A 21963-nucleotide genomic window follows, 5' to 3' on the forward strand; every position below is an offset into this window, starting at 1 on the left:
TATATATATATATATATATATATATATATATATATATATATATATATATATATATATCATGGTTGCAGAAATCGCTAATCGGTAGACTAGCGATTAGGGATTAATCTGCTAGGCAGTGATTAATTGGGGACCATTAATTATTAGGAAAATTATGCAAAAATTTATAAATCTAATTTTAATCCTTTAAAATAAGTGATTAATCGGAGATTAGGTCCGATTCGTTCTGACTTTGATCATTGACCAAACCCAATTAGGTTCGATTAGGTCCGATTAATTCTAAATTTGACCTGCATTGACCAAGCCCAATTATAGTGATTGATTAGCAATTAATCTCATTGGTGGAAGTCCGATTAGCGATTAATCGCTAAATAATCGACTGATTAGGTCGATGTCTACAACATTGATATATATATATATATATATATATATATATATATACACACACACACACACACACACTCAAGCGAATCCCATTATTGGTATCAAACAATTAGCAATTCATACAAGCTAAATCTTCTAATTGATAATTCGGCCAAAAAAAGAACATGAATTTAATTGATTCATTTTTTTATGTCAAAATCTTGATTTTCATCCAAAAATTAACTCCATTATTTATTTTGTTCTCGTTGCAAGAAGAAATGTGCTATGCCCTCGATCTCTAGAGAGCGAAAGAGTTGGCTGGTGATCCCTAGGTTGCAACATGTTCGATTGTGAACTCCTCGTGTCGCTGTCATTGTTTCTAGGACCGACCGACGCCTCACCAAGTACCTACCTAGTGTCAGTCGCACATTCAACATAGCGTTTGAACTCATGTACCTTTCAAAACCAAGGGTCTTCGAGCCTACTGCGTACATGAAGGTGACTCGCCCCCGATTATAGGAAGCCCAATCTACAATTTGACATGCTTTTTGTATCTAAGGTAAGGGGAAAAATGCTAATCTATGTGCCAAGGAAGGTAGGCCTTTAAGGGAAGTAATTCATCCGGTAGGTACTACTAACTAGAAGAGACTGAGAAAAAGGGATTTTATCTCCCTAAAGTCAAGTCTCCTTCCTATCGTTTTCAGTCTATTTTCACTTCCTCCATCTTTGGAATTGAATCAATAGTAGCAAAGGAGACAAGTAACTGATTAAGAAAAGGCATATCAGTAGGCTGTATCGAAGAAGAAGAAGAAAAGAAGCATTATGCCTAGGAAAAAAATAAAACTTTGTTAGAAATTAACACATTCCTTATCAAGATAGGGATTCAAAAGAATGGTCTATCTCTTTCGTACTTTGGATACCTGTAGAACCATAAAAAAATACTTTTGAAGTTTCTAACATATAGATAACATCATATAAATACACAACGCATATAGATAAACAACACAAATGAAACTACATCATTATACATTAACAAGGATGGACGTAACTTACAGTATCTAAAATAAGAAATCATATATTAAATAGTTTTATTACGAAGTTATACATTTTATTATTAAATAACAAAGTACGTAGTATATTAATTGTATAATTTGAATAAATATTATAAACGAAGAATGGTTATTTAGGCCGAATCTCGATTCCCTCCACGATAAGACCACTCTTCCGCTTGTTCAGCGTAACCTCCTTAAACACCATCTCAACTTCACCATCATCTCCTTCCTTGTACTCGAATTCTCCCAACTTAATCTCCATCCACCCATCGTTTCTCCTAAGAGGAATCACATAGTCCTGCCGCACACGCCCTGGTGTTTGAAGATAAACATTTTCAGTCTCCCTTTTTACCCCACGAAAACTTACACTTGATTTTGCTGGCGCATCAAGTCCAGAGCAATTCTCAGTAGTTCGAAAGACAAGATAGGCGACATATGTATTGTTTTGTGACAGATTCACAGCTGCTAATTTTCCGTGGATCTCAAGCCACCAAACTTCTCTAAGTGTGCACACCTCCGGGAACCTACAGAAACGGCAACGTAAGTATATGCATGAATGCCAAATTCAGTATATTAATAACGTACAATGTGACGCTTAAGAGAGAAAGAGAAAGACCTTGATTCCGGTATATGTCCCCATTCCCAGTATCGTGTGTCATCTTGCCATTCAATGGACAGGTCGTTGGCCCCCAACATATGAAACTCCTGCTTGTTGATTTGGAAGCTCAGTTTATTGAATAATTCTTATGAGGATAAATCTTAAGCAGAAGTTTGTTAAAAGTAATTTCGAAAAAGGAATATGCAAGTCTTATTAGCAGACGCGTAATTAAAATTAGTTTTTAGAACTAAATTAAAACAACAAATCCTTTCTCTTATTGAAAACATATTGTTATAAAAAAAAGATTAGAAGCTTACCATTGTTTTCTATATTGGTGATTATGTATGGTTATGGTAGTAGCAGCTTTTCTGTGAATATATATAGAACCCAATTTGTTTAGAAGCGCGTACCTATAACGGTGGACTAACATCGAGGCCTTTAAAAGTCAAATGTTGTATCTTGTATATTTTATCATTATAGATGCAACGGTTACGAAGTTCTTTAAAGTCAAATGTTGTATCTTGTATAATTTATCTTGGTAGTCATGTGGAAATTTCACCAACGGAACATCAATCAGGACTTGGTAATACCGACCTTTTTTTTGTGATTATTTACTAGTTATAAACCTTGTCTATTTGCATTAACATCTATTCAAACGGAATTTAATGGAATTTCACTACAAGAAAAGTCCTTATTAGTGACGACCTAAAATTTTGTCACTAAAAACATCTTTTAGTTACCAGGAATTAAGCGGTCATTGAATTTTGGTAATCCTATAAATTTAGTGACCAATTATATATGGTGGTCACTAACTCGGTCACTAAAAATTGAAAAAAATAAACCATTTTTATTTCATATCATAATAACTATTTAGTCAGTAAAAATAAGGTCACTATGTTAACTATTTAATGACCAAAAATATTGGTCATTGTATTAGAAGCTTAGTACAAAAAAGATGGTCACTGTATTGGAGATTTAATGACCAAAAATAGTGGTCAGTGCCTACTCTTATTCAAAACTAATACTACACTTTTGTTATTGAAAACTACATAAATGCGGTAAAACAATTAGTGGCCTCTCAAATTAGTGGCCTCTCAACAGTGGTCCCTGAATTACAAGTGAAAAACCATTACGGATCATAATATAGTAGTCATTATATATATATATATATATATATATATATATATATATATATATATATATATATATATATATATATATATATATATATACTAGTCATTTATCCGCGCCAAGCGACGAGTGCGGATAGTTTATTCTACAAATTATTTTAGAGAGGTGATTAGTTTTTTTTTTTGTCAAAGAAATGATTACTTTCACCTCAGTGATTAGTTTGCTTCAAGAAACATATCATATTAAAAATAAGGCACGATGTATTGACAAATATCACTTATTAGTTTCAATTCAAATATTGTTTTTCTTTTCGTCATAAAATGTATTTTTTTAATGTGTTCATCGCTTTTGTATATATTTTATAGTTTTTTCGTTGGATTTATTTTCTCAAAAATTGATCATTTTTAGTTAATGATAACATATAAAAAAACATTTTCTTCATTGATGTAAATTAATTAACAAAACATAGTAATTTCGGATTAATATTTGGTATTTTTGTTTAGGGTTTATGTTACAGTCTACGGTTTATTGTTTAGGTTATTGAGTTTAGAGTACAATATATAAGTAGATAATGGGATACATGTACGATGTGGCTGCGATTGTTAATTTCATTTCAATGAATAGTTTACATACAAATATTAACTCAATTCGATGAATAGTTTCTGTGTGGCGTAGTTTCAATTCACAAACATGTCAAATTCCAAAACAATACGAAATGGATCAGTATATATCACCTTACAACCACTAAACCGAGTTTCATACAAGCCCCCCACGGTTTGAAGCAACCCGCGACTATGAATTGACATCCACTACTTCTTGTCATAATCTTCTTCACCATCATAAACAAACCACTTATCACTTTCAACTATACCTTAGTCTCCTTGTTGCAACCGTGAACTGCCATGCAAGCAACGAGCTTTGGAGAGATATAACCTAGATCACATCTAACATCACCTCTTAGGCATACCACACCCATACAACGGGTTTCATCAACCATGATCTCGGAACCCCACCGACTACAACTTATGACATCATAAACTACACCTTCATAACCAGGGGAAAAAACCCTTCCCAGAACAGAACAAAAGAGATTAATAAAATGTTAGTTCTTGTATGTGATAAGGAAAAAGGAAGAGTAAAAAGAAAGTGTTAGTTGTGGTTATAGTTTTTAAATTCTTTTGACAAAAGTGAGTATAAGTACCAAAGATCTAAATGGTTTAATGATTTTCTAAGTCCAAGCGAAAGATTACCCGACATTACTCTAAATATGATGACCATTAGACAACTAAATATTCCGTTGACTTTTCTTACCACTACCATCAAAGACTTTATTTGTTTTTAAAAGATAAAATAATAATTAAATACTTTCCAACAAAATCATCAATAGTAATTAATTAGTTTACAATAAAATCTTAATAACTTTTTTCCTTTTAATCTTCCTTTTAATCCATATATTCCTCTCCCTTCAAAAAAAACATTATCCCCAATAAAATTTAAATAACTCTTGGGTCTGGGAAAAAACTATATGTAAATATAAAGCCATTAGCAATATGTGCCCATGACATTTTCCTAAAAGTTAAATGTGTACATATACAAAATTAGATCTACACAAACAATACAGTTAACATCACATGGGATTTCACATCCTTCTGTTTCATAGGAAATGCATTTCTTTACCTTTACCCTCTAGAATCTTTACTCTGACAACACGATTTCTATAAAGATCTGTAACAAAAAAGACACCCACACACAACCCACAAATATTGTATACATTAGTAACTTGATATAACACTAAACCCAAAAAAACTATGTACATTAGTAAAAAAAATGTTTTTTTTTTTATGTTTATAAGTAGTTACGACATGTTGGTTTAATAAAATTAAAAAAAAAAAAGAATTGTAGCACATATTTCCCGTTTTCCCGGTCCCAACTCTTGATCGACCGCCATATAAGCCAAAAATGTGGATTTTAATGAAGAAAAGAATTAGAAAGGTGTATCAAAGTAACATCAAGAAAAATAGCTAAACATAAGGAAACATGTGCAAATGGCTCCATTTTGACTCCATATTCTGAACTTGATAAAGTATGTAGTGCACACAAGACAAATCAATACAATTATCATTAAGAATGACCAAAATACCGTTCATGAAGTTCAAGTTTAATCTCTATCTTTTAGGCATGTAGGCTTGCTCTATTGTGTATCCATGTTTTCTAGGCAGAGGATACATGAGTCGATTGGTGAATTGATGCAATGAGTACCTGAAAAATGCAAACATTTTATAGGCAGTTAAGTTTGATGGGATATTTACAAATTTACACTTAGGGTTGTTTTTCCTTATAGATAAATAGCAACATACTTAAAATTATATATCCATAATAGCACACACACATCACACGTCATAGAAACACACACATGTACACCAAACACAAAAAGAAAATTAGCAATGGACTTTGGAAGATATGACCATTTATAACACTCTACTTTCATATTTCTATATTTGACTAAATAGAAAATGAAAGCATGATGCTATATTTGACAAACAAAAAAGAGTACATTGCTATTCGAAAAACATAAAATGGAAGGAGGTTTCTATTAAAACGTTGATGTCTCAAAGTACAATGCTATTATGAGACATAACTCTCATTAGAAACCCTAAAATATGTATTTACTTAGATTAAGAGATAAGAGAAGAAATGAGAAATGGGAGCTATTTATATATTGTAACAAATGTATAGACTTGTCCGCATTAAGTTTATGAAGTTAAAACAAAAAAAAATCATCTTAGTAGAAAAGAACAACATACCAGTGATCATTTTCGTAGTTTTATTTGGAATCTTACCACACTTATCACATACCCTGCATCCAAATAACATATAGAGGAATATAAACACAACGCACCATTATTAAAAACATTTGTTTTGCCAAATTTAAAGCAAATAAGACCTGAATTGCATCACAACATAGGAATATAGTCAACTTGCAAGTATGCAACCATTACAAAATTTAATCTTATTAACTTGAACCAAAACTGAATGAAAATCATATGCAAATAGAAGTAATAAGATTCAACCACAATACATTACAGTTAAAAAATTAGACTTAATTGGGATTCCAACTCAAAAGATGACAAAATAAGAAAGAAACACCACACTATTGTAAAATAAACCAAAAAAATCAGACTTACCTGAGATTCCAACTCCAAAATCAGATTTGATCATGCATGTGCAAAAAAAAACAAAAAAAAAACTAACAAACAAAATTGAGCATATGTTGAGAATAGGATTCAGCAGTGGCACTTTGTGTTGAATATTAGATCCGAAATCGATTTTATAGAAGAAATCACTTAACAAATCAGTTTCAAATAATAAATCGATTTCAGAAATAGAGAAGAGAAGCAAGTATATCGATTTTATAGAAAAGATTTCAGCGATGGAGAAGAGAAGCTTACCAGCGGCAATGCTGGGGGTAAGAAGGTGATGAAGTGGTGGTTCTAACAGAGGAATTCCTGCAAACACCATACTGAAAAATCTATCAAGATGCAAATAAAAACAAAAAACTCAGTTCATGTTAATATTAGAAAACCCCAAAATCGGAAAAACCAAAATTGAGAACATATAATTTAGATTCCTCAATTCAATTATGAATTTTGAAGAGAAACATTGACAGTAAGAAAGAAAAAAGAACAATCTCAGAAAAAGAGCAAATACTTGCAAATCGGCTGAGTCCAAGGTATAGGGTTTTCATTCAGAATACTCAAATCTCTCTTATTTTATAACCAGCAATATAGATAATCGATTGATTAACTACTGAAGCATAACATAAATCGTGTTGGTTGTTGCCGTCGGAAGCCATGACATCAAAGGGTGTGTATGTGTGTGTTTGTGTGGTGCTGCGATGGCCAAGAGAAAAAGTGAATGAAGAAAAGAAAGAAACTGAATATGAGTTTGGAGAGAAGGGAAGTAATCATGTGAAGAGGAAAGAGAAGGTGGAGGAGTTGTATGGAAGAAACGCAAGATACCAATGAATCGAACACGTTTTTTATTTGAATATGCTGAATGTGAGGAATACCAGTTCAGTATTAACCGATTCAAAAGGTTAATCCTTTCGATTGATGTTGCTTGGCGACATGCGTAATGAGTGATGACGGAAGGATTGAGTGGTGGTAGCGGTGGAGTGTAGGGTTTATGGAGAACGGGGGAGCATAAGGGTGGTGAGACGCAACATATAGGGGAAGGAGGAGAGGATGCTGCAAGGCGTTTCCCAGATCAACTGATTCAAGAAGTCTAGGATGCTATATAACTTTGACTGATCCAACAGACTCAATTGATTTTGACCAATTAAAATGGAGAAATAGTGGGGAGGTTGTTGGAGTGATAGGGAATAAGATATAAGATCCGGTCAAAATCCATGTTGATTAAATAAGAATCATTGCATAAAGTTGTTGTATATGATGCATAACAATTTATACCTTTTAAAATTCAGCATAATCTTGTAAATGCTTTTTAAGGTATATATATATATATATATATATATATATATATATATATATATATATATATATATATATATATATATATATATATATATATATATATATATATATATATATATATATATATATATATATTAATGTAAATTATTTTTTTTAATGAAAAAACATCATAAATGGTCCATGTGGTTTCCCAAAATCTGAAGTTTAGTACTCGTGGTTTAGAAACGTCATAGATGTTCCCTATGCTTTCAAACCTATTGATGATTGGTCCTTTTTGCTAACTCCGTTAAGTTTTATCCGTTAACCGAGGGGCATTTTCGTCATTTCACACCACGGGGACTATTTATGATGTTTTTTCTTATTTTTTTTTAAAAAGAAAAGTTAGATATAGTTATTTAATATATAAAATCTCTCTTTCTCTCTCTCTCTCTCTAAATGCTACCACCATCAATAATAACCCTTGATTCCTCTAAATCAAAGCCAAAATCTCATATTCAGACGCCAACTACACCCAATTGAATTAGGTCAACGCCAACTACACCCAATTGCCCCTGTGGTGGTAGTAGATGTTGTCGGTTCTCTTTATCATTCTTTGAAGTGTATTCCAAGATTTTGTTCTCCTTTGTTGGTGGTTATTGCTAAGCCTTTTATTATTTTCGAGTTGTTTTGTTGTTTGGTTCTTGGATGCCTTCTTGTTGTTGTTTTGGTGAGATTGTCTATGTTTTTTCCTGGTGCTAGTGGGGGTCTCTACTGTGTATTTTGGTTCCTGCGTTTCATCTTGGAGTTTGGTTTTCGTGCGATTTCTTAGTCATTTGTCGAGGTGGTGAGATCATTGTTTCTTGCTGTTCGGTTCTACTTGCAGTTTGGTTGGAGATATTTTTTAGGGTTTTAACATCAACAAACACTCAGTGGATTTAAATTTTGGCAAATTTGGGGTTAAATTTATTGGGGTAAACAAAAGCTTTTGGATGTGGGGTAAGAAAAAATTGGGGTTGAATCCTCATCGCCTCCCTCGTTTTCATCATCTACAACTCCAATTTCCTCTCCAAACTTCGACTTTTCTCCCCTGTGATCAGCTAGCTTAACCTCTCTAACCTCCGATTTCCGCTTCAATCTTTGACGCCTCAATCACATTCATTATCTCCAACTTTTCCACTTCCTTCTTCTTCATCATACTCTGAAAATCACATATGCTCACCAAGCTCTTCATCAAAGAACATGCTTCATATGTTCGTCGCAAGATCTGGTCTAACCTGTGTGATGAAATTCTTGAAAGAGATAAGAGATGATTGATGTTGTTGAGGCTAGATCTGATCGATTTTTGTGTTTGTTTAGGTAAATGTTCTAAAGGTTATACTGGAAAACTCTTGAAGGTTTAAACAATTCAATGATTCTGGAATGGAATATGTATGCTAAAACATTTTGACGAAGATGATGTTGATACGAGAGAGAGAGAGAGAGAGAGTATTAAATAACTATATTTAATTTTTCTATTAAAAAATTGAGAGAAAACATCATAAATGGTCCCTATGGTAGTGAAATGACGAAAATGCCCTTTGGTTAATGGAAAATACTTAACGGAGTTAGCAATAAGGATCGATCGTCAAAAGTTTTGAAAGCATAGGAACCATCTATGACGTTTCTAAACCACAGGTACTAAACTTTATATTTCTGAAAACTATAGGGACCATTTATGATGTTTTTTCTTTTTTAATTAATATTTTTTAATTTTGGAAATGACTACAACTTTCTTTTCATTTAGACATAATTTTGCAAGACTGGACCTTATAAATATATTTACTATAATAATATTTAAAAATACTAGTCCTTATAAATAGAGTTATTATAATAATATTTAGAAATAGTGGCAAGAAGGACAAACAAATTTGAAAAAGTCATTAGAAAAAGTTATGGGTTCTATTTATATTTTGACTAAAACAAATAATACCATATGTTGACAAATTTTGACCTAGATCGAAATATACGCACTACCACCATCAGCATAGTTCCATCCACAGGCAGTTCTAAATAGGGCTGTTGACTATTTGGATAAAACCGAATTGTCCAATTGGACAATTTGGATTGGACTATTTGGTTCGGATATTCTGATTTTTGGATTGGTTTTCAACAAAACCAAATTATTATTTTGGATTTCGGATTGGTTTTGGTTTATAAAATAAGAACCGAATAGTCCAAAAAAATCGAATAAACATTTATTATTTATTTATTTATAATATATATCTATAGTTATCTATTAATTTTTTAATTTATTTTTTTCAAATAGGTTCAAAACATTTCACCCGATAAAAAAACATCAATATGTATTATCTCTTAAAATTTTTCTATCTATAAAATATTTAACTATAATATATCTGCTTAGTAGTTGTTTATAAATTTCAAATCACAACTAAATAATTTTTTCCGCTTCTTGAGTAAAATTTGGTAATATTATAACTCTATGTTGTTTTAAAATGTTTTGGTTTTTGAAAACCGAATTATAAAAACTGATCCAACCGAATTGTAATTGGATCAGATCGGATCGGATTTGAATTTAGTTTGGACTATTCGGATTCATGTTTTGAAAACCGAAATCAATTTGGATTCAATTGATTGGATTGGATCAAACCAATCCATCCAAACGAACACCCTAGTTGTAAACCTCCACTTGTCGGCCCACCGCGTTGCTTCATCCCCTCCGTCGACGCACCTCCTCACGTTGGTATGGGAGTTTGGACCTAATCGCATCGCGTCGCCGTTTGGACGTAATTGAATCGCATCGCATATCCGTTTCGACCTAATTGTGTCACATCGCATCGCCTATTTGGACCTAATCAAATATGTACAGATTCGCTCTGATACGTAGACCATGGTCATATCTCAATTTGTCTCTCCTTCTCAGTTCTTCGCATCTACCATTTCTGGTATCGCTCTCCCTCTATCTCTATCTCTCTCCCAATTCTGTGTATTTCTATGTTTTGATTTTATTAGGTTTAATTCCAATTTTTTTTCTTTCTAAGTGGCTGTGAATCTCTATGATTTGTCTTTTGACAGAGAGTTTGTTTGTTCTATGTTAGCTCCTCTTGTGATTTATTCTTCAATCAGATAAGGAAATACATTGTAAATGCTTCACAGTTCATTATCTTAACAATGTCACTAATTTTGACTTCAATTATAGTATCCTAGATAAGCAAAGCAAATAATTCTTTACTCATTTTCTTTTGGATTTTGCAAACAAACTCAATTAAACATGCTCTGATGGAGAATCACTTTTGTTTAGCAACAAATGAGCAGACTCATTGTGCCACAAAAGTGGACGAAAGCATGGCATACATGGGCTCTTTTCAATACATCAGTGATGTCCCATTATATAGTGAGAGGCCTTCCTAATTTTGCTGCACAATTTGTAGTGGCTGCAGTCACTGGCTACTTTCATTGTATAGCTTGTGCAACACATGCTAAGAGTGTAGATGATAGCTTGCAGGTGAGTCATTATAAACTTTATATGTTGGAATGGTTCATTCCATTGTTTTTCATATATCTTCAATATTTATGATGAGTTCACTTTTCTGATTTTTCCAGGACATCCTTTGTCTTCTCACCTTGTGGTTCAACCATGAAGCTACTGTTGAGGTTCAAACAGCACTACAGAAGGGATTTTCACATGTTAACATCAACACATGGTGTTAGTCAATGTTGACCAGGTATTTTAGGAGAATAAAAAGGCACGTTGAGTTGTTGAAGAACGTTGTTGTGTTTTCTGATTTTCTGTTATTTTTTAGCCTATTTAAGTATCTTAGTCTAGCTTCATTTTGTATGCAATCTCTGTAACAACTTTCAGTCACTTTAATAAAGCATTAAGCATTCGGCTACTTTTCATTCCTCTTTTACCCATGTTACTAAATTAGCCCTGCCCACCAACAAGTGGTATCAGAGCCTGGTTCTGATCGTTTGTATGCCCAAGATTATTAGATACGACACCATGACAGTAGCTTCAACATCCAATCCACCCAAAGACAGCCCATACCCCCTTTAATGCCCGATGCTAACCTCATCAAATTACAATACATGGTCGATAAAGATGGAAGCTATTATGGATGCCCATGGTTTGTGGGATGCCATTGAGCCACCAATCGGTGAGGTTGTGGATGAGAAAAGGAGTAAGCAAGCTCGAGCTTTCATCTTCCAGTCGATCCCAGAAGAGATGCTTGCACAGGAAGCCAAGAAGAAGACAACCAAGGAGGTTTTTGAATCTCTAAAGTCAAGGTATGTGGGTGCAGAGAGGGTCCAAAAGGCAAGGTTACGGGTACTGAAAAGCAAATTCGAGGCACTCCAGATGAAGGAAACAGAGACCATAGATGAATATGCAGGGAAGCTATCTGCTATGATTTCAAAGTTTGGAAGTGCAGGTGCAATTCTGGAAGATGAAGAATTAGTAAGGAAGCTATTCGATACTGTCCCGGAAAAGTTTATAAATCTTGTGGCATCAATTGAGCAAAACTCCGATATGGAGTCTATGCCATTTGAGGAGGCAATTGGGCACTTAAAGGCTTATGAAGACCGACTCCGGCTCTGGAAGTCAAACTCAGGTGGTGATAATGCCCTGTTACTTGCAAAATCAGAGGGCTCCACAAGTCATCAAAGTCCAAGCAAGACCAGGGGTCGGGGGAGAGGTACAAGTAGTGACAGAGGTGGAAGAGGTGGTTTACGGGGTCGGGGGTCGACACGTGGAAGAGGCGGACGTTCTGGTGGTAGTTCACGACAGGAAGCAAATAACTCCAACTGGAAGCCACGAGACAAAAGCCATATAAGGTGTTTCGAGTGCCAAGAACTCGGCCATTATGCTTCTGAATGTAAAGCCAAGAAGCAGCAAGATCAGGAGGTGAACTTAGCTGCAGATGAAGATGGACCTGCCCTGCTGTTAACTATACATGGAGAAGAAGAAAAAAGTATGGTTCTTCTGAATGAGGAGAAGGTGTATCCGAACCAGTTAAAGGAAAGAGAAGATAACAACATGTGGTACCTAGACAATGGGGCTAGTAACCACATGACTGGTTCTAAATATTTATTTGCAGAACTAGATGAAAAAGTGACTGGACAAGTAAGATTTGGAGACGGTTCTAAGGTTCCTATCAAAGGAAAAGGAACTTTATTGTTTGATTGCAAAAATGGTGATCAGTTCATTATCCCAGATGTATATTATATCCCAGCTCTACATAGCAATAAAATAAGCCTGAGACAGATGACGGAGGAGGGATACGATATTGGAATGAAGAATGAATTTCTAAGGATGTATGATGAAGCTGGATGCTTAATAATGAAGGTACAAAGGTTAAAAAATAAACTTTATAAGATGAAACTCACACCTGGGAAACCCACATGCTTAGCTATACGTATAAGTGATGACTCATGGTTGTGGCATGCACATATGGGCCACACATATTTTAAGATGCTGGAAGAAATGACACGGAAGCAGATGGTGACAAGGATGCCTCTCATATCTCATCCAACACAGGTGTGTGAAGGATGTATGTTAGCTAAGCAACCTAGACAGAGTTTTCCAAAAGCAGCCCAATGGAGAGATAAGGAATCGCTTCAACTGTTACACGCAGACCTCCATGGACCCATCACACCTGCAACAAAGGGTGGCAATCAGTACTTTCTACTAATTGTTGATGATTATTCCCGATACATGTGGGTGTACCTGCTCAAATCCAAAGACGAAGCTTTTAGCATGTTCAAGAAATTCAAGTTACAGGTGGAAAAAGAAAGCGAGTGTAAAATCAAGATGTTGAGAACCGACTGGGGGGTGATTTCAACTCCACTTAATTCTTGAATTTTTGTGAAGAAGTTGGCATACGACGTCAACTGACGACTCCACACACGCCCCAGCAAAATGGCGTTGTGGAACGACGCAATCGAACGATCTTGGAGATGACAAGGTGCTTGCTCAAAGCCATGATGGTACCAGATCAATTTTGGGGAGAAGCTGTGAGTCATTCAGTGTACCTACTGAACCGAACTGGAACAAAAGCCCTCAAGGATGTGACTCCTTACGAGGCTTGGAAGGGTGCGAAGCCCTCGGTTGCACACCTTAAAGTGTTTGGGTGTGTGGGTTTTGTCAAAAAATTACGGGGCGTATCCAAATTAAGTGATCGGAGTGAAACCATGGTTTATTTGCGGGTGGAAGAAGGAACAAAAAGGTATCGGCTGTACAATCCCAGGAAGTGTCGAATTGTAATTGGAAGGGATGTGGTGTTTGAAGAGTCCAAAACATGGGCCTGGAATGAAGAAATAATTAATGAACCACTTACCACACCCTATTGGACTAACGTTTTGGTCCAAGAAGCAACCCAATTACAACCAGCCTAAGAACTACAACCATCAGACCATACGAATACAAGCCCCTCGACACCGACTAACAATCACGCATGCTCTTCTAGTTTCGGATCAAGCAACACGCCTGTTGATGAGACGCCGATTTCAGCCTCACCTGGAGATGGGTCACAAGCAGCATCCTTGAACCAATACTCTAGAGATTACGATGATATTGAGTCGGCAGCTTCGTTTGATAATACCCCAACAAAAGGGTTTCGCTCAATCAACGAGATTTACCAGAATACGGAGAGGATGGAGGAAGACGAGGTGCAAAGGCTGTATGAGCGAAATCAAGAACTGTTGTTGATCGATGATGAACCCACAACATTTGAAGAAGCATCAGTTGAAAGTAATTGGAAGCTAGCTATGGAGGCGGAACTAAAATCGATCGAGAAAAACAATACCTGGGTTTTGACCAAATTGCCACCAAAATGAAAGGCAATTGGGTTAAAATGGGTATTTAAATTGAAAAGAGATGCAGCAGGAAACGTGATCAAGCACAAGGCCCGATTAGTCGTAAAGGGGTATGTTCAAGAAAAAGGCGTCGACTTTGAAGATGCTTGCGCACCAGTGGCTCGTTTGGAAACTATACGACTAATCCTGGCATTAGCGACAAAAGAAAACTGGCTTGTACATCACTTAGATGTCAAGTCAGCTTTTCTACACGGTGACCTCAAGGAAGAGGTGTATGTCTCTCAGCCAACTGGGTTCTCGGTCAAAGGAAAGGAGAATCTGGTCTATCGTCTCAGAAAGGCACTGTACGGATTAAGACAGGCTCCAAGAGCCTGGAATATGAAGCTGGATCATTCACTCAAAGGACTAGGATTCACCAGATGTGCTCAAGAACAAGCAATTTATAAGGTACAAAAATCCAATTTAATCCTCATTGTAGGAGTATATGTGGATGACCTTATAGTTACTGGCTCAAGTGAGAAAGGAATTCTAGAATTCAAGAAAAGAATGAAGCAATTGTTTGACATGAGTGACTTGGGACTTTTATCCTATTACCTGGGAATAGAAGTACATCAAGGGAAGAATGGCATTATGCTTTCACAGCAGGGGTATGCAAGGAAGATTCTAAAACTGGCAGGAATGGAAGAGTGCAACAGCTCACAATATCCAATGGAAGCCAAGTTGAAGCTAACCAAGGATGAACAGGGGGAACCTGTAAATGCAGCAAACTACAGGAAGTTGGTTGGCAGCCTAAGATATCTAGTACATACAAGACCTGATCTGAATTTCAGCATTGGTGTTGTGAGCAGGTATATGCAGAACCCAAAGCAAAGCCATTATGTAGCCATAAAGCATATCCTAAGATATGTGAAAGGAACAATAGAGTATGGTCTAATGTATCGCAGAGGAGGTGATGGTATGTTAGTAGGGTACAGTGACAGCAGCTACAGTGATGATCGGGAAGATGGAAGAGGAACCACAGGTGTGGCATATTATTTCTCGGGAAATCTGATAACATGGGCCTCACAAAAGCAACAAACTGTTGCGCTAAGCTCGTGTGAGGCGGAGTACATGGCTGCAACTGCAACTGCTTGTCAGGGTTTATCGTTGAGAAATTTGTTGAGTGACCTTGTTGGAAGAAAAGCTCAAAAGGTGAAGCTACTTGTCGACAATCAATCTGCTATTGCTCTTATAAAGAATCCAGTTCACCATGGGAGGAGTAAACATATAGATACCAAATACCATTTTATTCGTATGTGTGTTGAAAGGGAACAAATTAATGTGGAGCATGTAAGTGGGGACCAACAAAGAGCTGATGTATTGACAAAAGCAATGCCACGGATCAAATTTGCTGAGATGAGAAAGCTGAGAGGTGTTGAGTACCTGAAGAAGAAGGTCAACATTGAGGGGGAGAATGTTAGTCAATGTTGACCAGGTATTTTAGGAGAATAAAAAGGCACGTTGAGTTGTTGAAGAACGTTGCTGTGTTTTCTGATTTTCTGTTATTTTTTAGCCTATTTAAGTATCTTAGTTTAGCTTCATTTTGTATGCAATCTCTGTAACAGCTTTCAGTCACTTTAATAAAGCATTAAGCGTTCGGCTACTTTTCATTCCTCTTTTACCCCTATTACTAAATTAGCCCTGCCCACCAACACATGGTTGGTTTTTTTGCCTCAGATCATTGCAAGAATCCACTCAAATAATCATGTTGTGAGAGAGTTTATACAATCTTTTCTCGTTCGCATAGGACAAATCCATCCACATGTCTCTTCTGTTTTTCCTTTTTTACCCTTTTAGAACATAAAACACCATGTAGACTTACCTATTTTAAAATCCGTTACAGGCTCTTATGTATCCTCTTCTTGTGGCAATTGCATCATTTGCACCACAGCTTGTTGTGATTACCTCCAAACAGCGACCCAGAAAACTGACAATTCATGGGAGTGATGGGAAATATTATTCTTTTTTCTTCAAAGGACATGAAGATTTATGCCAGGATAAACGTGTCATGCAGGTTGGTTTTTTCTTTAATAGGAATAATACTTGAGTGAATTTATAAATTCTTTAATAGGACATGCCAAGAGTAGGAAATTTGACCAAGGAGAATGTTGTGGCTAGAAACTCAACAAGTTAAGAGCTTTTTGAAGTTTAAGAAGGTAATAAATATGAAATTACTGCAAATGTACTTATAGGAACATCATTAAAGTAGAGCGAAAGCTATACATTCTATGTACATATAATATAAAAAAATGAAATATGCAATAAATAACAACACGCGTTTGTTTATTTGTGTATTCTATATTGTACTTTCAACCTTTTTAAAAAGTACGTTGTTGAACAGGACAAGTTATTCGACCTACTGTCCTACATATTGGCAACACACATGGTCAAAATAGGTAATAAATGCATAATTATAATGTGGTAATGTTATAACTATAACAAGATATTAAATATGTGACTTTATGAGTCTACATTTTTAGGTTTGTAAAGGATATTGGATGTGTAGATAAAGATATGGGAGGTCAACATGAGGCATCTTCCCTTCGTGATGAAGTAAGTTTATCTTATTAAATTTAAAAGTTATTTGTACTTTGACTTATTTCTAGGGTATTTTACTTATCGGAAATTTGTATATGCTAGATCATCCGAATCAATATATATTTATGATATAATGTGGCTTCAGGATGTAGTGTAGTGTATAAAACTTCAGTTAAATGAAAGAACCAAAGGGCAATTTTGTGGGGATTAGGTTTACCGGTAAAAAGTACAATACTGATGAATACTTGGTACGAAAATAAAAACAAAGGGCATTATTGTCTTTTTTGGGTTACTGTTAAATGCGACAGGTATATTCAAGATTGTATAATACATTGTGACTATGGTTAGCAGGGGATTAGAAAGAGTTGGTTTGATGTTTTAAAGATTAGGTACAATCAAAATTCTAAGGGGTATTTTGGTCTTTTATGGAATTTAACGGATCTAAGACCTGGTGTAACTATAATTTTGGTCCTCTAATTGTGTTAATCTTGATTTAGGATGTAGTTTGATGGGTATTAGTTTCATTAGAAAAAGTAGAGTAGAGGAGGAATGATATAAAAGATAAGTTTTTTTGGGTGAAAATGAGATGTTACAGTTAAACCATGTATCCTTAGTTTACAAATTCTTTGAGTTTGACACAAAAAAAAGTTTATAAAATATATACTTTTGGTGGAAATACATTGCACATCCAACTTTTTTTATAACCTGAACTAACAAAAACCACATAGACCATTCTGCCCCTATTCAGAAATTGACAATTTGATTATAATTTTGACATTAATTATTTGTGATGATGTTTTTAGCTTGTGGTGGGATAGATAATACATGTGAGTTATCTTATATATATTGCAGGCATGGTCAATATTGACTTGGGAAGATTGCTTATAGAGGCTGCAAATAGATGAGACAGTTATTACAGAAAAAAAAAAAAGTTGTCTTGAAGCAGAGCATGTTGTCTGAATAACCGGAAGCGTTGAATCTTTTTTTCTTTTTGGGTTTTCTTTTTGTGTAATTTGCTGGAAAGTTGTTATAAGGTTTTGTTGAGGATATGATGTAAGTCTTCATGATTATTCAGACAGTGCCAAATGGAAAATAATTTTTCCCCATATTTTTGTTTTTATAATTTGAGAACTAATTATATATTTTTAAATTGTTCAGAGGATATCTTACCATTGATTAAGTTCCATGTGGGTTAAATACAAGAAATAGCAACAAAAATCAGTGACGAGTTTTTTTGGTAACTAATTAGATAAATCAGTGACGACCTTTTATGGTCACAAGTAGGATGGACCGGTGACAACTTTCTATGATCACTAATCGGACAAGACAGTGACCGAAAAAGACAGTGACAACTTTTTATGGTCACTAATTAGGTAAAACAGTAATAATATATAAATATAGTAAGATAATAGAATAAATCTATAAGTAGAGGCTATAGAGCGGGTAGCGGGAATCGAACCCGCATCGTTAGCTTGGAAGGCTAGGGGTTATAGTCGACGTCGATTCATCATTTTTAACGCCTCTAATTCAAAACCGAATATGAAACTTTGGTTTCATTCGGCTCCTTTATGGAAAATGGATAAATTGCTAGATTTCAGATGTGAACCAACTTACAAAAAAAGTGATACCCATAACATCTATGTCAGCTTTTTGTTTGAATATATTCAATTCAAAACGACTTGTTTTATAGATGATCCCTTGACGACTTTCATTGATTAGTGACGAAAACGGGTTGCCACAGATTTAGTGACCAATCTATTTTAGTCACTAATCAGTTTTTGTGACGGACCTATAGTGACGAAAGTGACGAACAAAAATTTGGTCACTAAATCATTTAGTGACGACTACTTCTACTGTTAGTGACTATTTCTTTTTCGTCACTAATTGGCATTTTTTTTTGTAGTGTTTTTTATTCTGGACAAGGACTACGTGACCAGACATGGAAGTGAAACCCCTTTACAAGAGCTAGAGATCCATCTATATGATTGGACAATAATAAATCAAACTAATTGTGCTGTCTCTTAGGCTTGCATCAAAACTCTTTTGTTGGGAACCTATACATACAAGTGCTTGAAACACGTTTTATCATACAAAAATTTACTAGTAAAGAAAGCATGGGAGATTCCGACAAAATCCCAACAAAGATTTAAACCGTAATTTAGCCGCATATTACCGCAAAATATTGATAAACTTAAAACATTAAATGTGCACTTAACGATAGCGTGTAGAGCACGTGTGACAATTTTCTTGCGATGACAAATACAATGCCGTGACTGCACCAAATATCAAGAAAATGGAAATTTCTCTCTTCTACCTTAATTATTTTAATCTATATTTTTTAATTTTTTTATTACTTTTTATGCAATATAAATACAAAACTATCAATTTTTTTTTTTTACCAAATTTATCTATTACATTTTACCACTTCAAATTATTAGAACTGTCCAAATAAATTTAATTCTGTCAACACACCAAATAGAAATATCTTTAGTTACCAGACTTCATCGCCATCCTTGTTATGTAAATGTGAATTTTAGTGAATGAAATTTGAAGTTTTGAATTTAAATTAAATATTAATAAAAAATTGAAATGTTGCTTAAGGAAATATCTTTAGTTCCCCGCCCCTACTTTTGGATAACACCTAGAACGTGTTTTGGAAAATATAATTAATTACTTGATGGGTTTTCTTTGTTTAATATTGTGATTTAGAAATGGAGAAAAGCGAATGAAAACCTTCTATTCATCATCTGATTACAAAGTACAATTTGTAAATATAATAATCTATGCTATTATAAGCTGCTAACATGAGCCTAACTAATCTGAAACAGAAAACTAATATCTAACTGATTAACAACCTCTTGCATATATGGTGTGAAAGTTAATGAAAAACTCTCTGTTGTTGATATTGTTGATACACGAGAGTTACAATGATATATATATATATATATATATATATATATATATATATATATATATATATATATATATATATATATATATATATATATATATATATAGAGAGAGAGAGAGAGAGAGAGAGAGAGGTAAATAAATTACATGAACACCCCTTTAACTAATATCCCCCTTCAAGCGAATCGGTGGTGGTCCAAGGCGAAGCATGTGACGAAACTGTTCAAACTGTTGTCGTGGAAGGCTCTTAGTAAAAATGTCTGCTACCTGAAGCTTGGTAGGAACAAACATGGTAACGAGTTTCCCAGATACAACGAGCTCACGAACAAAATGGTAGTCAAGATCGATATGTTTGGCGTGCTTATGAGACACCGGGTTTTGTGTGAGAAATAGGGCACTCTGATTATCACACAAGATGGTCGGACGACCAGTGGGAAGAAAGTGAAGTTCACACAACAAGTGAGTAATCCATATGAGTTCAGCAGCAGTGTTAGCGAAGGCTCGATATTCAGATTCACAGCTGGAGCGAGAGACCGTAGGTTGCTTTTTGGCGCTCCAGGATACAAGATTACCCCCCCCCCCCCCCCAGGAAGATCGAGTACCCATAGGTGGACCGACACATATCCAAACAACGAGCCCAATCCGCATCGGAATAACCAACAAGGGTTGTAGATGTAGGTCTCGAAAAAGTAAGACCATAGGAGAGGGTGCCCTTAACATATCGGATAAGCCGCTTGACCGCCTAATAGTGATCAATAGTAGGAGCCTGAAGAAACTGGCTAACTTGATTCACGGCATAAGAAATATCAGGACGGGTAATGGTCAAATATTGCAAAGCCCCAACAAGAGAACGATAATGGGTCGGATCTTGATAAGGTGTACCAGATGCAACAAAAGAGACACTCGGGGATAGTGGGGTCGCCACGGGCTTCGACTCAAGTAGGCCAGCACGGGAAACAATAGCATGAGCATACTTGGACTGACTAAGAAACAACCCGGACGAAAGACACTTGGCATCCAAACCGAGAAAGTAGTTGAGGTGACCAAGGTCCTTGATCTTGAATTCGGTGTGAAGCTTGGAGATAAAAGAGCGAATAACAGCTGTGTCGGAGCCTGTTAGGATAAGGTCGTCCATATAAACGAGTAAGTATAAGCTATGCAGTTATCGCGGTCAAAATTTCAATAGCGGTCACATGCCGCTATTTGAGATCGTGGTTATTGTGGTGGTATAGCGGTGATATAGCGGTTTTTTAATATTACGTATAATTTATAATTTTATATTATATTTATATAGAATTTATATATTTGAGTATTAATACTATAAGTCTATATAGAATTAATATCATCAAACCTAAAAAGTCATATAAAAACATAACTTAATATTCTATTATATTAATATGGAAACTAGGTAGTGTAAAAGTATCAAATAGAGTTTAATTGGATTGCATGGGTTCAATATCGTATTAGTAGGCCGTGGTTGATTTAAGGAGTTAAGTCCCAAGTCGTGGCCTCATAGGCGTGGGTCGATTTACAAAAAGCATTAATGGAGTGTGACCATGGCAACTCAAGTTGGCCTGAGTTCAAAAAGAGATGAGAAAAAGAGTTGTCGGTAGACATAGTTGCTTTGAATGCTTTTAATTATGTTATTTGTTCGGGCTTTTTAAATGAAAGTGTAGTGAGATCATTAAGACTAGTTTTTCATTGAAAAAAGTAACTAATTGGCCAAAAATGTGAACAAAAATGGAATAGCGCCCGTAGCGCCGCTATAGCGGTTATTGAAATAGCGGTGAATAGTGCCGCTAATAGCGGTACCGCGAAATGAAAACACTAAACAGAAAATAGCGGTTCTTGATCTCCGCAAAACGTTATAGCGCCGCTATAGCACCGCTATAGTGCGCAATTGATAGCTTAGAGTATAAGAGACAAGTACCACGTTGAAACATAAACAAAGAGGGACCCGCACGACTGCAAATGAACCCATTTGCCACAAGAAAGGAGCTTCAAGTGATGAAACCAGGCCCTAGGAGCTTGTTTGAGGCCATAAATGGCCTTG

At 35.2% G+C, this 21963-nt stretch overlaps 2 protein-coding genes and 1 long non-coding RNA gene across 5 annotated transcripts; all 3 read right to left on the minus strand.

Annotated features, from left to right (window-relative positions):
- Positions 1–1326: 1326 nt before the first annotated feature.
- On the minus strand, positions 1327–2377 carry LOC111893876 (F-box protein PP2-B11). Its single transcript, XM_023889964.3, has 3 exons — positions 2328–2377; positions 2029–2117; positions 1327–1936 (listed from the first exon to the last, which is right to left on the minus strand). Exons 1-3 carry the CDS (start codon positions 2328–2330, stop codon positions 1540–1542), a joined length of 489 nt encoding a protein of 162 aa, XP_023745732.1. The 5' UTR covers positions 2331–2377; the 3' UTR covers positions 1327–1539.
- A 1204-nt stretch (positions 2378–3581) lies between these two features.
- Positions 3582–7449, minus strand: LOC111893903 (uncharacterized). 3 transcript variants are annotated; one of them, XR_006188069.2, is made up of 6 exons: positions 6850–7449; positions 6591–6647; positions 5946–5998; positions 5282–5400; positions 4819–4866; positions 3582–4208 (listed from the first exon to the last, which is right to left on the minus strand). It is a non-coding gene; the product is annotated as an uncharacterized LOC111893903 (long non-coding RNA). The 3 variants fall into 3 exon arrangements; XR_002851034.3 differs by having other exon boundaries at positions 3584–4866; XR_008230216.1 differs by having other exon boundaries at positions 3585–4866; positions 7211–7449.
- Positions 7450–20652: 13203 nt separating this feature from the next.
- LOC111893890 (uncharacterized mitochondrial protein AtMg00810-like) lies at positions 20653–21045 on the minus strand. Its single transcript, XM_023889977.1, has one exon. The coding sequence runs from the start codon at positions 21043–21045 to the stop codon at positions 20653–20655; it is 393 nt and encodes a 130-aa protein (XP_023745745.1).
- Positions 21046–21963: the final 918 nt, after the last annotated feature.

Source organism: Lactuca sativa, chromosome 2, assembly GCF_002870075.4.
Source record: "Lactuca sativa cultivar Salinas chromosome 2, Lsat_Salinas_v11, whole genome shotgun sequence".
Taxonomy (NCBI): Eukaryota; Viridiplantae; Streptophyta; class Magnoliopsida; order Asterales; family Asteraceae; genus Lactuca; species Lactuca sativa.

Coding starts and splice junctions, on each gene's coding strand:
- LOC111893876 (XM_023889964.3), bottom strand. Junction 1,937..2,028: donor GGACATATACCGGAATCAAG/GTCTTTCTCTTT, acceptor CCGTTTCTGTAG/GTTCCCGGAGGTGTGCACAC.
- LOC111893890 (XM_023889977.1), bottom strand. CDS start 21,045: ATGGACGACCTTATCCTAACAGGCTCCGACACAGCTGTTATTCGCTCT.